The sequence below is a fragment of the Saccopteryx bilineata genome, chromosome 1 (genome assembly GCF_036850765.1).
Source record: "Saccopteryx bilineata isolate mSacBil1 chromosome 1, mSacBil1_pri_phased_curated, whole genome shotgun sequence".
Taxonomy (NCBI): domain Eukaryota; kingdom Metazoa; phylum Chordata; class Mammalia; order Chiroptera; family Emballonuridae; genus Saccopteryx; species Saccopteryx bilineata.
In genome coordinates, this window is record NC_089490.1 from 62,205,137 (window position 1) to 62,224,011 (window position 18,875).

Consider the following 18,875-nt stretch of genomic DNA (forward strand, 5'->3'; position numbering starts at 1 on the left):
ATTTTATTGTAACAGCTGAGTGAGACTCAAAACCAGAATTTGAAGGTGTAAAATGTCATTAAAAAAAAAAATCACTAAAGACGTTTTCAAAGATTGGTATTTACATTATACCTTTCAAGAATTTCCACTCCATTCTAAGTTTTGCAGAAATAAGTATAATCAAGAAAAGGAATTAGCTTCTCTCATGGCATTTTAATATCTTAGTCCCACCACTGGTCACATGCTGTGATTCTGATGGTTCAGAAACATGGCTACTCCCTTTTCAAACTATTTCAGGCATACTTCTTACAATGCTTTCTAACACACTGCATCTAACATAAGCATAAGATATAAACTCATTGATTTAGTAAAAACTGCTATAATATATAACATTCTTTACATTAAAAATCTTATTCTGTATACACTATGGAATACTACTCAGCCATAAGAAATGATGACATCGGAACATTTACAGCAAAATGGTGGGATCTTGATAACATGATACGAAGCGAAATAAGTAAATCAGAAAAAACCAGGAACTGCATTATTCCATACGTAGGTGGGACATAAAAGTGAAACTAAGAGACATTGATAAGAGTGTGGTGGTTACAGGGGGGAGGGGGGAATGGGAGAGGGAAAGGGGGAGGGGGAGGGGCACAAAGAAAACAAGATAGAAGGTGACAGAGGACAATCTGACTTTGGGTGATGGGTATGTAACATAATTGAACGACAAGATAACCTGGACTTGTTACCTTTGAATATATGTATCCTGATTTATTGATGTCACCCCATTAAAAAAATAAAATTATTATTAAAAAAATAAAAAAAATAAAAAAATAAAAAAAATCTTATTGTGGTTAACTCAATAATACATGTTTTAGTAATAGTTATCATGTTATATCTGATATTAAACACCCAATTTTATGTTTAGCGACTGACTTTAGGAAGGAAGAGAGAGAGCGACACAGGAGCATCAATCTGTTCCTGTATGTGCCCTGACTATCAAACCAGAAACCTCGGTGCTTCGGGACAACAATCTAACCAACTGAGCTATCTGGCCAGGGGAAACACCCTATATTTGAAAACTGACACTCATGTTATATAAATAGTGTACCTACACTAATGTAACTTGAATATGATGACATTTAGTGTATTTTAAATATGCACTAGAATCAAATCAGTTTTTTGTAAAAAGATATTAAATAGGTAAAAATTTTTAAAGAACAAAATATATTCAAAAACACACTAAGGGCCCTGGCCGGTTGGCTCAGTGGTAGAGCGTCGGCCTGGCGGGCAGAAGTCCCGGGTTCAATTCCCGGCCAGGGCACACAGGAAAAGCGCCCATCTGCTTCTCCACCCTCCCCTTCTCCTTCCTCTCTGTCTCTCTCTTCCCCTCCCGCAGCCGAGGCTCCATTGGAGCAAAGATGGCCCGGGCGCTGGGGATGGCTCCTTGGCCTCTGCCCCAGGCACTAGAGTGGCTCTGGTCACGACAGAGTGACGCCCCGGAGGGGCAGCGCATCGCCCCCTGGTGGGCAGAGCATCACCCCCTGGTGGGCGTGCCGGGTGGATCCCGGTCGGGCGCATGTGGGAGTCTGTCTGACTATCTCTCCCCGTTTCCAGCTTCAGAAAAATACAAAAAAAAAACAAAAAAAAAACACTAAGGACAAAAGCAAAACAAGGATGACAAACCAGTAAACTAAATTAAATTTTGCTATATTTAACTGCAATGGACAATTGCACAGAAAAATATTGTTATCATTTTTGCTACTTAAAAAAATAGCATTCTACATTTAGCCTCATGTAGCTTTTAGGTACTGCTAAGAATTATGATCTATAAAAAGCAAAATAAACTGATTATTTAAAACTCAAAGCAAACGATCAATAAAAATACACAAGAGTTTATACTCTAACTAAATGTTATAAATATATAGCATCAGGCAAAATAGAAGATTTAGTAATGAAGCAACTTAACAAATCTTACTTCATTTAAAGTCTCACTTCCAAAGAACTATATTCATCTGTGTCTTTAAAATAAAAAAGAGAAAGAAAGATGCAGGTGCCCCTGTCACACTCAATCCCTTAGCCGCCACTGTTTTAGAAGTGATACGTCTTCTACAAGGCACTTCCAGAAGACATACCAAGCCTACACTCCACTGATGTATAGGTTCCACAGTAAACAGGCAACCCAGAACATCTGTATACAGATACACTGTCAGGAAGAATCAACATGAATTTACTACTTCCAATACATATCCAAAGATTGAAAATAAAAATATAGATTGGGGCAGTTTCTCAAAAATCTATAATAATAATTATTATTTGTATTAATATTATATTAATATAATTGTTATATCAATTATAAACTTAGTCGATATTGGTATTAATATCCATATTTGTTCAAGTTAAAATAAAAAAATAATATTTTTGGATAAGTAATAAACTCAAGATTCTTCTTCCTGACAAAGTATCTCATATACAGATATTCTGGGCTGCTGCAATATTATTTCTCTTATCTAATCTTTTATATTACTTGATGGAATACATATATATTCCTATAAATAGTCAAAAATTTATCTATCTATCCTTAAATCAGACCAATACAGAGCAAAATACCTAAACACTATTTGGGTCCCAGACAATTGTTCTGACTAAATCATATTTTGCTATTAAGTCACAAATTCTTACTTAAGGATGTAAAATATTAAACACTCCATTTTTTAAATAAATTTACCTATGTGACTTATTAAACTCTCTTTTTTACTTAGGATTCAACATATTACACAGTACCATTTATTTATTTATTTATTTATTTATTTATTTATTTATTTTTAAAGATTTTAGTGCTCGCTTCGGCAGCACATATACTAAAACTGGAACAATACAGAGAAGATTAGCATGGCCCCTGCGCAAGGATGACACGCAAATTCGTGAAGCGTTCTATATTTTTAAAGATTTTATTTATTCATTTTAGAGAGGGGAGGGGGAGGAGCAGGAGGAAGAAGAAGGAGGGAGGATGGAGGGAGGGACTGAGGGAGGGAGAGAGAGAGAGAGAGAGAGAGAGAGGAGAGCGAGGAACAGGAAGCATCAATTCCCATATGTGCCTTGACCAGGCAGCCCAGGGTTTTGAACTGGCAACCTCAGTGTTCCAGGTCAATGCTTTATCCACTGTGCCATCACAGGTCAGGCCAGTACCCTTTATTTAAAAATGCAGTCGCTTAAGAGACAATCTTCCGGAGTCTGGATTCATATAACTGATCACATATCCTTCATCCATTAACTACAAAAAAGCAAATCTGCGGTTTCCCTTTGGCAAGTGAAAAGGATTTCCTAGCACTCATTGGGAAACTTTTAATCTCTCTACCTGTGTCATCTTATTTTCTCTTTATGATTTCCTTGATTAAACATTTCTTTTGTTGCTATTAAGTATTTACTTTCACATGATGTGATAAAATTTTAAGGTGTCATAAAACAGTCAAGTCATTTAAAAATATTAACCAATAAATTTAAAAATTAAAATAATGAACATTATAAAAAATATTAATAAAATTCAACAATTAAAAATGTTTGCTATGCAAGTACAAACATAAAGTAGTTTCCTTCAAAGTACGAAAGGCTTATTTCAAAACATTATAACAATGATCATATTTTTAATTCAATGAACAGGATTACCTTCAAGTAAATACATTTTCACTTTTACAACTGAACAAAATTCATTTTTATATTAGAAATACTATATTTTTAAGACTAAAATAGTAAAAAGTTCAAAGGATGCTATGTTAGATGTAATAGGTCAAAGGAGAAATCTGTGAATATGCGATTAAGATGTATAGACATGGGTATAAAGGATGCTGTCAAAAACTGTAGTTTGGTTTTTTTTTGTAAAGTATATGTAAAATACCAAGTAAACAATGAAGCCTTATACTGTACAAACAGTATTATTTCATGTAAAAACGATGGGGGAATGACAGTGCGTCCTTACCCTTCTCCTCCCATTCTTGTTATCTTTAGGCGAAAATCCACAGAATTCAGACTGGGAGGCTTCCATTTCAAAATATCATCACATCGACCAGCTTTGTATTTCTAAAATGCATTAAAAATAGTAATAGTTAATAAGAAGCTAAGAAATTAACATTTGACTTATTAAATATAATATCAACTTTTTTTAAGCAAAATTACTATTCTTTTCTGAATATAATTTTTATCTTCAACTGATTAATAGAGCTAGATATCTGCCTTTTTACTGATGGTCTTTCCCCTTTTCCTGCCAAAGTATGCAGACCCTTTTTTGTGCAAGGCCAGAAAAAGAATAAAATTTTTCTATGGCTGTTTATTTTTTTAATTTTTATTTTTAATTTCACTGTGTGAGATAATTTATAATGAATAAAAGTAACCAATGAAATTAGCAAAATGGATACAATTATGTAACCATCACCAAAATATGATATCTAGAATTTCAATCACCCAAAAAATTTCCTCCTGACATTTACAGTCAATTCCCTTCCACCAACTCTATGGCAAAATTGACCTTCTTTCTATCACTATAGTTGTACCTTTTATAGAATTCATAAGAAATTCTTAACAAAGTTTTTGCAATTTATCCATGATGGTAGTTTGTTCCTTTCTATTACTGACTAGGATCCCACTTTCTGTATTTACCACAAACTGTTTATGCATTTAGAAGCTGATGGATATCTGGGTTGTCCCCAGTTTTAGACTATCAGGAATAATGCTGTTCTGAACACTTGTGTGGATATAGCTTCATAACTCTTGGGTAAATACCATACCTACGAATAGAATGGCTGGGACACATGGTAAGAAACTGTCAAATTGTTTTCAAAAGTGGCTATAACATTTTCCATTCCCACCAGTAATGTATGAGGTCATTTACCTTAGGTCTAGGTATTGTCAGTCTTTTTAATTCTAAAGTGTGTCTAATAATTTTAATTTGTATTTGTCTAATGACCAAAGATATTGAAGATTTGATTTATTTGCTATCCATGTATCTTCCTTGGTGTAGAGTCTGTTTTATCCTTGTTTTTACTGGGTAATTTTATTACACTTACAGAAGTCATTTATATATTCTGGATAAATAGTATTGCTTAGATATCTGTATTGCAAATATTTTCTACCAGTTTTTATCTTGTCTTTTCATTTTTATTAACAACTTCTTTTAAACAGTAAAGTTATTTTTATTTTAATGAAGTCAGTCATTTTTCTTCAAGCATTATTGAGGTATAATTGAGAAATAAAAATTTGAGGTATACAACATGTTTTGACATATGTATACATTGTGAAATGATTACCACAATCAAGCTAATTAACATATCCATCATCTCAGTTACTTTTTTTCTTTTTGGTTAAGAGAACATGGAAGATCTACTCTCTTAGCAAATTTCAAGTTTACATTATTATTATTAATCACAGTCACCATGCTATACAATAGGTCTCCAGAACTTACTCATATTATAGCTGAAAGTTTTTTCCTTTTGATCAGTATCATCCCTTCTCCCCTACCTGCCAGCCTCTGCCACCATTCTATTCTGTTAGTTCAACTTTTTTTTTTTCTTTAAGATTCTATATATATGTGAGATCATGTGATATTTGTCTCGTTGATTCTGGCTTATTTCATTTAGCATAATTTATTCTAGGTTCATCTATGTTGACGTATTATTAAATCTGAATACTATTTTATTGTATAAGTATACCACATTTTCTTTATCCTTCCATCCATCCATCCATTGATGGACAAGTAGATCATTTCCATGTGGTAGTCAGTGTGAATAATGTTTCAGTAAACATGGGAATGCAGATCTCTTCAAGGTACTGGTTCTTTTTCTTTCGGCTACATACCCAGAGTGGAAATGCTGGATTATATAGTAATTCTATTTCTAATATTTTGTGAAAACATCATACTGTTTTTCATAACTGTATCAATCTGCATTCCCACCAACAATGTACATTGTCCCTTGTTCTCCGCATCCTCACCAACAGTTATCTTTTGACTTTTTGATAATGACCATCCTGACTGGTGTGAGATGAACTGTGTTTTTGATTTGCATTTCCCTGAAGATTAATGATGTTGAGCATTTTTCAAAATCATTAATTTTAAATGTTTATATATAATTTATGCTTTCTGTGCCCCCTTTTAAGGAATCTTTGCCCATCATTGTAATTTACAGTTTTCTTAGAGAAATTTTATAATTTTAGTTCTTATTATAAAGCTATGTAATCCATTTGAGGTTAATGTATTTATATGGTATGAAGTAAGAGACTAGGTTCACTGTTTGACAGATGGTATCCAATTGATCCAGCACCAGTTGTTGAAAAGATTATCTTTTTCTCACTGAGTTGCCTTGGCACCTTTGTCAAAACCAATTATTTATAGATATAGAGATACTTCTATCCTCACCAATGTGCTGCATTGATCAACATGCCCTCCTTCCTGCAAATAGCACACCGTCTCAATTACGGGAGCTTGATACATTTTGAAACCAGGTTGTGTAAGTCCTCAAACTTTGTCCTTCTTTTTCCAAACTCCCTTATCTAAGCTTTATATTTCCACATACATTTTTAAATCAGCTTGTCAGTTCTATGAAAATTAAGTCTACTGGGATTTTAATTAGGATTGCACTGAATAGATCAATTAAGGGGGAAATAACATCTTAACAATAACCAATCTTCTAATTCATGAACACTGCAAATCTATTTATTTAGATCTTTCTAAATTTCTCTCAGCAGTGTTTGATAGTTTTCAATATACAGTCTTACATAACTTTTGTTAAATCTATTTCTACTAATTTAATATTTTTGGTGATATTATCAACATAATAAATCAGTTGTGTTTCTATAAAACAGCAATGAACAACCCAGAAAAGATATTAAGAAAGCAATTCCATTTACAATAGCATCTAAAAACACAAAATACCTAGGAATTAATTTAACCAAGGAAGTAAATGATATATATACTAAAAACCACAAAAATATTATTGAAGGAGAAAAGACAAAAAGCTATCCCATGTTCATACACAGGAAGTGTGACGTTGTGATTTATAATAAGATATAATTATTTGGTCCTCCTCTTTCTTGCACAGAGCTCCTAAAACGCTTGCAATTTCCTACTGGATGAGTAATATGTTCTTCTGTTATGTTAATGAGGTACTTTTGAAAAGTACCCAAGGATAGGGGCTGATTACCACAGGAACCGACCTTGTGATCAGAGAGCTGGAACTTTCAGTTCCACCCCCAGCACCAATTTCAGGGGAGGGAAGAAGGGCTGGAGGCTGGATCAATGGCCCACATGTAATGATTTTTTGTTTTTATTTTTTGCTCTTTATTTAAATATATTTTAATTGAATTTACTGGGGTGACACTGGTTAACAAAATTATACCAGTTTCAGGCACTCAATTCTGCAAGTCTTCACCCATCACCATTTATCCCCCCATGTCCTCATTCACCTCTCCCCTCCCACCCCTGCAATCGCCATACTGTTGTGTGTGTTTATAAGTTATTTCTTTCTTTTTGTCTTTTTTTTGTTCAATCCCTCCATACCCCTCACCCAGCACTCCCCTCAGCTGTCAGCCTGCTATGAGTTGGTCCCTATTTTGCTTGTTAGTTCATTTTGTTCATTAGATTCCACATAGGACTGAAATCATAAATCCTTCATATTGAAGCCTCCGTAAAAACCCAATTCAAACAGGTTCCAAGCTGGTGGACATATGGAAACTAGGGGCAAGTAGCGTGCCTGGAGAAGGCACGGCAGCTCCATTACCTTTTCCCACCTCTTGCCCTACGCCTCTCTTCCATCCGGCTGTTTCTGAGTTACACCTTCTATAATAAGCCTGTAATTTAGTAAGTAAAGTGTTTCTCTGGGTTCTGTGATCCACTCTAGCAAACTAAGAGAACCTTAGAGGGAGTCATAGGAACCTCTAGCCAGTAGCTATAAATAAAGTAACAACCTAGACTTATGACTGGCATCTAAAGTCCAACAAGGGAGCCATTAGAACCTCCGATCTACAGCCCGAACTTGAGACTCATGACTGAAGCAGGAACTGCAGGGCAGTTTTATAGGCCTGAGCCCTCAACCTCTGGAATCTGATGCGGTCTCCAGGTAGTGTCAGAATTGAGTTGAATTGTAGGACACCCATCTTGTGTCAAAAAAGTGTTTATTGGTGCAGAGAAAACCCTTCTCCCACAATAAAATTGGTCTCAGAAGACCAATTTAGGAAGATAATATTTCTAATATGTCAATACTACCCAAAGCAATCTAAAGATTTAATGCAATCCCTATGAAAATTCTAACAGCCTTTTTTGCAGAAACAGAAAAGCTGATTCTCATATAGTCACAAGATACCCTGAAGAATCAAAAAAAAAATCCTGAGGCCCTGGCCAGTTGGCTCAGTGGTAGAGCATCAGCCCAGCATGTGGATGTCCCGGGTTTAATTCCCAGCCAGGGCACACAGGAGAGGCGCCAGTCTGCTTCTCCACCCCTCCCCATCTCGCTTCTCTCTCTCTCTACTCCTTCCCTCCTGCAGCCATGGCTCGATGGGAGTGATTTGGCCCCAGGAGCTGAGGATGGCTCCATGACCTCTACCTCAGACGCTAAATAATTGCTCCAGTTGCAACGTAGCAAGAGCTCCAGATAGAGCATCACACCCCAGTGGGCTTGCCGGGTGGATCCCGGTCAGGGCGCATGCAGGAATCTGTCTCTGACTCTTCTCCTCTCCTGAAAAAAGAACAAGTTAGAAGACTCACACTACTCAATTTCAAAATTAAATACAATGCCTGACCAGGTGGTTGCACAGTGGATAGAGCATCGGACTGGGATGTGGAAGACCCAGGTTCGAGACCCCAAGGTCACCAGCTTGAGCGCAGGCTCATCTGGTTTGAGCAAAAGCTCACTGGCTTGAGCCCAAGGTCGCTGGCTCGAGCAAGGGGTTAATCAGTCTGCTGAAGGCCTGCAGTCAAGGCATATATGAGAAAGCAATCAATGAACAACTAAGATGTTGCAATGTGCAACAAAAAACTAATGATTGATGCTTCTCATCTCTCCGTTCCTGTCTGTCTGTACCTATCTATCCCTCTCTCTGACTCTCTCTCTGTCTGTGTAAAAAAAAAAAAAAAAAATTAAATACAAAGCTACAGTAATCAAAACAGAGCTCCTGCCTGACCAGTGGTGGTACAGTGGATAAAGCATCGACTGAGGACACTAAGGGCCCCAGATCAAAACCTTGAGGTTGTGGGGTAGAATGTGGGATCATGTTGATCAAGGTCACTGGCTTGGGCAGAAGTTGCTAGCTTGACTTGAGCCCTAGCATGTATGAGAAGCAATCAATAAACTAAAGTAAAAACTACAAGTTAATGCTTTTCATCTCTGCCCCACCCCCCAAAAAAGAGTTGATGACACAAGGGTAGATACAAAGACCAAAGGAATAGAATTAAAAGTACAGAAATAAACCTATTATGTCGATAGCCAATTGATTTTTTAACAGGAGTCCTAAGTCTATTAAATGGAGAGATAATAATCTTTAACAAATGATACTGGGACAGCTGTATTTCCATATGCAAAATGAATGAAGCTGGGTGCCTACCTCCCACCATATACAATAATTAACTAAAAATGGACCAACAACTCGATATAAGAGCTCAAATCATAAAACTCTTACAAGAACACAGTGGTAAGTTTTCATAAATTTTGAATTTGGCAGTAGATTCTTAGTTACAACACTAAAAGCATGAGTAATTTATTTAGAAAGATAAACTGGGATTCATCAAAACAAAAAAAACTTTTATGCATCACAAGACAACCTAAAGAATGGACGGAAATGTATGATATCAGATACTTGATAAGAGTTAATATCCAAAATAAAAAACTTATAGAACTCAACAACAAGACAAACATCCCAATTAAAAAACTGTCAAAGAACTTGAACAGATATTTCTCTACAGAAGATATACGTATGACCAATAAGCACATAAAAAGATGCTCACTATCATTAGCCAGGAGGGAAAGGGAAATTAAAACCATAATGAGATAGGTACCACTTCGTATCTACTAGGGTGTCTATCATTGTTTTTAAAAGGAAAACAAGTATTGGAGAGAATGTGAAGAAATTAAAAGCCACATACATTGCTGTAAGGAATATATAATGATGATATAACAGTTTGATGGTTCCTCAGAAAGTTAAACATAGAATTATTCGATGGCTCAACACAACCCCACTCCTAAGTACATATCCAAAAAAATTAAAATGGGAACTCAGATACTTAATGTTAATGCTCACTGTAGCATTATTTTCAGTAGTCAAAAAGTGGAAAATCTAAGTTTCCATCATCATATGAATGGATGAATGGATAACCAAAATGTAGTAAAGTACATACAAGGGAATAACATTCAGCCATAAAAAGGAAAGAAGTTCTGATACATGCTACAAAATGAATGGAGCTTGATAACATTATGCTAAGTGAAATAAGCCAGACACAAAAGGACAAAAATTATATGAGTCCACTTAAAAGAAATAGCCAGAACAAGCAAATTCATAGTGACAATGTGGATTAGAGGTATCAGAAGCTGGGGGATTGGGAGAAGGGGGAGTTATTGCTTAATGATTACATAATTTCTGGTGGGGTGATGTAAAATTTTTGGAAATAGTGGAAATGGTTGTACAACACTGTCCATGCAATTAAAGAAACGATAGGGAAAATATGTTTTAAATGTATTCTGGGAACATAGCAAAAAGAGAAAATACTTTACTTATGTGGCTTAAAGACTGATTATAGAGGAGTGAACATTGTAAACCTTGAAGTATGTTCACTCATGTAGGTTTACAGCAAGAAGTAAATATGAGCAAAACACAATAGTAAAAAAATACAGGATCCACTGAAGGAGAAGCAAGTATGCTGACTCAGCGAGGACATTATGGGGAGTGGGACCTGTAGTGGGATTCAGCCAGTCTGCACAGATTCGGCAGAACCGATACCTAATTTTTTGTTGCGTTCAGCGAACAGGTTGTTAAAATCGCGCTTGTAATCAAGGTTCTTTCTCTATAAGGGTGGGCCTCTGGGCAGCCTCCCACTGTGGAAATCACAAACTTACATTCTTTACACTTTTATTTTTATTTTTTTTTTTTACAGAGACAGAGAGTGAGTCAGAGAGAGGGATAGACAGGGACAGACAGACAGGAACAGAGAGAGACGAGAAGCATCAATCATTAGTTTTTCATTGCGCGTTGCAACACCTTAGCTGTTCATTGATTGCTTTCTCATATGTGCCTTGACCGTGGGCCTCCAGCAGACCGAGCAACCCCTTGCTGGAGCCAGCGACATTGGGTTCAAGCTGGTGGGCTCTTGCTCAAACCAGATGAGCCAACGCTCAAGCTGGCGACCTCAGGATCTCGAACCTGGGTCCTCTGCATCCCAGTCCGACGCTCTATCCACTACGCCACTGCCTGGTCAGGCTCTTTACTCTTTTTTAACGTTCAACTGCACAACAGCATATTCTCTAAGCATCTGTAGTAATGTTCATTTACAGGTGGAAAAAATTGCTAGCAAGGATGCCAATCAAAAAGCAATATGGAAATATCTAAAATAACAGTTTTATTGTTTTTTGTCAGGTATTATTTAATATTTTTCATTAATATTTTAAACTCTTATAATATAGTTTTGTATACCTCTTTTATTGTTCTTATTTAAATATTAAATGCATGAAATAATAAACTACCTTTCGGTATATCATTTTTTATACTTAAAATAGTCATTAGGGCTAAAAGGCTATCAGTTGTTAAATTATTTTAATCCCACCACTAAGTGGGATCATTATTATGAGAAAGTTACTCAGGAAGAAAAAACTAAGTGTTCTCATCATTAATACATTTTTTAAAATACGTAAGTCAAATTGCACTGTAGCAGATTATAATATCAGATTTAGTAAAACTTAAATTTTGCTAAGAAAGACAAATTATGGAGTCAATAGGAAAGACTCTTTATCTGTAGCAAAATTAAGAACATAATATACGCTATTTTCCCCCAAGTCTTATGTTTAAACATAAATATAATATCAAATATATAATATTTCGATGGAAGTTTTCATTCATTTATTTTGCCCTAAGAGATTCTTTTAGGTAACATATATCCTTCAGGATTATTGCAAATAAATCTCAGACTTGCTGAATATAATTTTTTATTAATACTAAAACTGCAAAAGTTTCCAACTGTCATCCAAATAATGAAAATAACCTGATAAAATTTAGTCTTTTTTCTAATAAAGTATATCACACAGAAACATCACAGACCTTTTAGTGAGAGTGGTTCATTATGGTAGGGAGGACTAAAAAAGACTAAGGGGAGAAACGAGTGTAATCATCCCACCCAACACCATTCACAACCTCTGCCAAAGGAATGTCATCTTTACACACAGACCACCATTTACTTTTGTTCCTATTTATTTATGACTATGAATATGAGACCACTTAGAAACCAGTATCAATCTCAGCTATTAAATTAAGAAAAGTTTAATGACTGCATAGTTTTATAATATTTCATATTGGGTACCTAAGAGAAATTATTTTTAAATGCTAGTATATATTGTTTATACAATAAATATTAAATATTCTTTAGATTCTTCTCTCTGGAAATCAAGATTCTATCACATCTAATTAGAACAGAGCATATACCAACTTTCTGTTTTTATAACAATTTAAAAACTGTTCATTCCTCATCTCACAGCACATCAAATCACTTAGGTTATGCAAAATTCTAGAGTGATAAGATTGGAAATTTCAAAGCACCTTTAATGAAAATTAATGAAATGTATGAAAAATTTTAGAAAATTGTATTTTTAAAATATTGTAGTTCTCAATTACTGAATGTAAATTTAATAGTGACATAGATTCCATTAGTAAAATATATTTAAACACCTATTAGAATGTAAATTCTACTTCAGCAAAAGTCGTGTCTAATTATGTCCCTATAAAACATCGAGTAAAATGTTCCATAAATTGATAAGCAATAAAAACAATAAACTGCAAAATTTTAAAACTTACTACAAAATATTAGTCTTGGATATAGTTAACTTTACTTTAAAATGGATTACTTTAGATTATGAAATTATTGCTATTCATGAAAGATTATATATAAATCACTATAAAATTCTTTTATTCATAATCTCCAAAATAATAAGGACAAATATATTACATAATACAGGGATTTAAACCTTTTAGAAATAAATATTTGAGAGTTATCAAACTTGAAATGCAGAATCTGGCTCAAATATAAACAAGGATACAAAAACATTCTTTCAAGCTACATGTTCCAATGTATAATTTGGGAGTAATGCATTTCAATTACATTAAATTCACCAGCATGCATCTAAATAAAAATAATTATCACGTTATATTTCACTGTTCCATACAATACTGAGTTCCACAAAAATAAATTTGATTTTTCCAGATGAGCTGCTAACTAAAAAACTGGAAATAGATTAAGTCTGAAAACAATTTCCAATATACCTGAGATATCCATTATCATCAAAAATGTAATAAATGCAAATGTCAGGCAACAAAAAGATGTTTGGGAAAATGTTTACCAAATGAGAGGAGAATTTGGCCTCAGAGGTAGAGGATGGCCATATGCCAAAGGGAAGTCTCAAAGACTAAAATAAAGAGAAAACAAAATGGAGGCATAAGTGATATTATTCTGTTGTACAAAGCAGTGATTCTCAACTAAGAGGTAATTTTGCCCTCCAGGGAATACTTGGCAATGACTACACTGTTTGGTCGTCACACTGGGGAAGGGAGGGAGCGCTGCTGCCATCTAGTGGGTAGAGGCCAGGTATATTTCTAAACACCCTACAATGCACAGGGCAGCTGACCACAACAAAGACTTAACTAATTCAAAATGTCAATTGTACCAGAAATTGAGATACTCTAATGTAAAGGAAGATAATAGTAATAATAGCAATGAGAACAAGATATTCAGATCCTCTTTGCCTCTAATAACTACCTACTTCATGATTTTAAGCAGTTCAAAGTGTAGACTTCATCTATCTAGCTTGTAAAAATGTAATAATATCATTTTGGTTGGCTACAACAAGATATCTAAACCAAAAATACCTAAAATGCTTTGCAGCCCTACTTTATGACTTCCAGTAGTAAAATGTGAGCAGTATGTTATACATATTCTAGGCCCTACACTGAAACCATAATGCCTTCTTCACAAGCATCACACCCTGAAGCTAAAAAAGATCCCTGGCCTTACCATAATATTAGTTTGATTTTTGTTGTTCTAGCATTTAGTTTTAAAGAAAAACAAAGAAATCCTACTGGTAATGCTACTGAATAGAAGAGTAAAACAACTCTAGACTTAGTACTTAAGTAGATCCTTTGTCTACGTTTCACTGAGAAGTAAATATTTTATCGCTTCATATTCATCTTGAAATATCCTCTAATTTTTGTAAGCAGTATATTAAATAGCTATTGAGCAAAACAAGACATATAAATACCCTATATGGAGGAAAAGTCATTCGTTCAATACTAAGTATGTGCTTGAAGAAGATATGAGCCCAACCACATGAGGCTTTTAATCTAATCCGCAGCTGAAATTTACTGAAAGGCTAAAATGAACACAAGAGTTGCTAAGGAAGTACATCAAAATCAGGGGGATAGGGTAAATAAGAGAATAAGAGAAATGCATGAACTGAATTCCAATAACAATTAGCTACAAGGAAGGTCTAAGCAATAGGACCAGGAATGTATCTGAGTTAAGGAAAAGTTTGCTCAAGTTTTCTGAGGCTAAGTTGGCTCACTACTCCATGTTGCTCTTACTGATACAGAAAGGGGAAGGCCATTCTCCAATAAAAATATGTCAAGGCAATCACTTGGCATTTTATTTCTGAAAAGTCACAAACTTGGTAGAGATAGTAAGGAGAGTTACCATGAAAAGAAGCAAGGGAAGAAAATAGAAAATTCCTTTTTCGAAGCTTGCTCATACTTCTTTTTACTTTTTTAAATTTTTTATTGAATTTATTGAAGGGACACTGGTTAATAAAATTGTTTAGGCTTCAGGTGTACCATTCCATAACACATCATCTGTACACTGAAATGTGTGTTCACCACCCCAAGTCAAGTCTCCTTCCATCCCGTTTATCCCTCCATACCCCCCTCCAGCTCTTTCACACCACTTTCCTTCTGATAGTCACCACACTATTGCACTACTATGTCTATGAGCTTTTTTTCCCTTTGCTGACATTTCTCTTTTACTTAGAAAGGTTTTATTGCTACTTTTGTAAACTAAAATTGTGATTTGAGAGTGAAATTATTAGCGAATCGATAAAGTTTCTTGGTTTATCCAGGTTGGAAAAATTACTCAAAAATACATTAATTACTATTTTTATTATTTTATTCACAAGACTAATTTTAAAATTTTTATCTATAAATTTCAGAGAAAGAGGAAGAGAGAAAGAGAGAGCAAGAATGGATAGAGAGAGACATCAACTTGTTCCACCCATTTATGCTTTGACTGGCTGATTCTTGTACATGCCCTGACCAGGGATTGAACCTGCAACCTTGGCTTATCGGGACAATGCTCCAACCAATGGGAGCTACCCAGCTAAGCTACCCAGTTGTTCTTTTTAATATAAAATAACCTGTGGTTTATCTTTCCAGTGAAACATTTTTTTTAAAAAAACTATAGTTACAGAAAGACTTCTGAAACTTCAGGATTAGTTTCTATACTGGGCAGATACATAGAACTACAAGTGATTTTAAAATTTAATAAAAAAACAGATAAAGGCAAGTTAAATGAAAATACTCAGTATTAAGGCCAGTTACTAGATCTGTGTAAAAATACTAGAAAGGTGAGAGGCCCTGCAAGCATGCAGTCAACTCCCTCTTTTTATAGATAAACTAATTAATAACCAGAAAAGTTATAACTTGTCCGAAATATTCACAAAGCACTGTAACACAGAAATTTTTCTATCATTAACAAAATAAAATGTATCATTTGTCCAAAAGCAAATAATGAAAGGCTAAAAGGGTTGGGTTAGAATTAGATGATCATGAGAGCAGAATTAAAACTGTTCCATAGGAAACCAGTTTTAGTTACTCTTAGTCCAGTTTTGTGTGGAGTGTGGAGTGGTGAGTAGGAGGGGAAAGCAACTGGAAAGTGGCCTGGCTAGCTTCCCAGTGAGATAGCTCAGACAACCCAGGAAACCTCAGCACCTGGACCACTCGGCCAAACTCGACCACTCAGGCACCAGGAAAAGCCACACTGACCAGGTATTCTGTCACACCTGTAGCACAGGCTGCATCTCCCAATGCACCCTCACCCTACTCTCTAGGTCCGCCAAAACACCTCCCCTAATTCTCTCAGCCTGCACTCTTTTCCTTTTTACACCATAATATAAATTACTGCTATATCCAGTTTCTTCACAGAATGTTAACTCCATTAGAGGGCAGAAACCCTGTCTTTATTCATTGTTATTATCTCTAAAACTCAGCAATATAGATGGCGTATAATAGATGACGTTCATTAGATGAAAAAAATGAGTTAATATAGTCCACAACTCAGGATTAACTCACTCAATATCCAAAACCACCATCATCTGGTATAAAATTCCATTAACTTTTAGAGCTAACCGACTCAGTTTCTCCTCTTGTCTGGCAGACACACATCTAATAAAAGCAGTCTACTACTAGGTGATCAACTCTAGATACAAGCAATACCTGCAGCCTAGTTTTTACACATAAACCACATTAACTTACTTTTTGCTAATTTGTACTGTATAGTATCACTGAAATAACTGCCTGTGCTCCTAGGACTGGCATGAAGAAGAATGGGAAAATCACACTCACCTAATCAGACCGGCTTCCCCAAGAAAGCAACACCATCATCTAATTTGATAATCCAGGGATAAATGGGACTAATACAAAAAAGAAAATACTTTGAAGCATAAAAACAGTTTGTGCAAATATGTACTCATTTATAGAATATTCTACCTTGTAGCTTTTACAAAATGAATTGGTCTATCAGAAGAAAGCCACTAACAGTATCACTAAATTTAAACAAAAGAAGAATCAATTTTTAATTCTAAACTGACAAAATGTATGCTTTTAAATATTTCCTCCTCAAATGCTGAACTGCCATAAGCATAATGGTTGGAAGATATGTCAACAATTAGACTTTATCTTTTTGATGATCCCAATATATCCCCAGATGCTAAAGTCAGAGCACTAATAAAATATACATTAAAAAACATGACTGGAACAAATTCTAAAAAGCAAAGTGCAAAACAATGTTATTTTTCTTGAAAAGTGGAATAAGAAGGACATTTATTAGATGAAAAGAACTAACCCTAATACATTGTGTTTAATATGTATCATTTACATGAAAACTGATTTTGTACTTTTATATATAATTTACCTTCTTGGAATACACTGATTCTTTCATTTTTGTAAAGTATTTATATTTACTTACCCTTTCTCTGCTAGTAATATATCATGATTAGCAGTGTCTTTTAGTTGTACAGTAACATTTTATATCTATATCCAGCTGAGACAGATTACAAATTATTCACCATTAGCTATTTCAACAAAATTCAATGGAAAAGCAAATATTTTATTAAGAAAACTATAAAAATGATTTTCTCCTTTTTATTCCTTACACAAAGCAAGCTGAGTATTTTGCTATGTTTCAAAAGCTGAACAGAAAAAAGAATTAAAAATAAACAAGGTATATTTTCTTTCTTGGCACATAACTATTTACAATTCTTTGGAAATTACTGTATTTTTCAATTAAAAAAAACATTTTGGGACAAGACAGAATGACACTTTTCCAGTCTGCCAGAAAACAGAACCCTTCTTCAACTGAAGACCTATCAAAATATGCAAGCTAATGTCATGGCAACAGAAGCACTCACCATGGTAACATCATCTCTGCTACAGAGGAAAACCACTCTAATTCATCATGTACTTCAAGACAAGACATTAGACTATTTCCAGTTTTCATTTTATAATCTATTCATAACATTCAATATATGTGAAAGTAGTAAAGATTTAATAAAAACATTAATATTTCACAAGAAAACAATATTAAAATCAAATCCGACTCAATTTACATGCAAACTGATTAATGTGAGAGACATAAAATCAAGCTAATCCATCTTATAGAAATCAAGGTAGTGCTAAAAACATAAAAGAAAACCAATTATATCACTATTGCTTGAAAGTAAATACTCTATAGACTCAATATAGAAACAATATTTTACTAAACATAATACAACTAGCATAATAAAAGAAAATCTTTTTAAAAATAATAAAGAAAATACTTTCAAGGTTTTTATTATTACCTCTATTTTATAAATTATTATGTGTAATTCTGTTTTTATTTCATAGTGATGGATTATGACAAAAAATTTTTATCTAGAAACTAAGTATCTCCAGATGACAAAAGTAAAATTAAATATGACTTTTAAAAGGTTAGAAATTAATCTGTTATTCCCACAAGTAAAAATTTACTATGCTACATAAATTATTAAAATCCTCCTGTAAAAGTTAGTAAACAAGTAAGTTTTATCAACTTTGTACATTAAATTAAAAGACCTAAGGCTGTCAAGCAGAAGATCTACTATGTCTAGCATATTAAAATGCCAAATGGCCATCTTAAAATTTTCATTTTTAGGTGACAAACCACAAAATTCAAAATGTCAATGAAATCATAAAACTGAAAATAATATATAAAAGAGTCTAATAAAATCTAACTGGCTTCTGTATAGACTGATAACCAAATGGAAAATTCAATTTGCAAATGCTTCTTTTTAAAAATAATCTCTTCAGTTTAATCAAAGTTTAAACCTTAGAAAGAATATAGGTTTATAATAAAATAACCAGCTAATTTTTTCTTTGAA

The 18,875-nt window shown here is 34.2% G+C and overlaps 1 protein-coding gene and 1 non-coding gene across 2 annotated transcripts in view; one reads left to right on the forward strand and one right to left on the reverse strand.

Annotated features, from left to right (window-relative positions):
- RNGTT (RNA guanylyltransferase and 5'-phosphatase) overlaps nt 1–18,875 on the reverse strand; it is a 284,204-nt gene that overhangs the window by 102,933 nt on the left and 162,396 nt on the right. Inside the window, exon 13 of the mRNA XM_066254248.1 lies at nt 3,959–4,059. Coding sequence (XP_066110345.1) covers nt 3,959–4,059 — 101 coding nt within the window. The remainder of the gene's footprint in view (nt 1–3,958; nt 4,060–18,875) is intronic.
- LOC136321566 (U6 spliceosomal RNA) lies at nt 2,820–2,926 on the forward strand. The gene has a single exon (XR_010728717.1). It is a non-coding gene; the product is annotated as a U6 spliceosomal RNA (small nuclear RNA).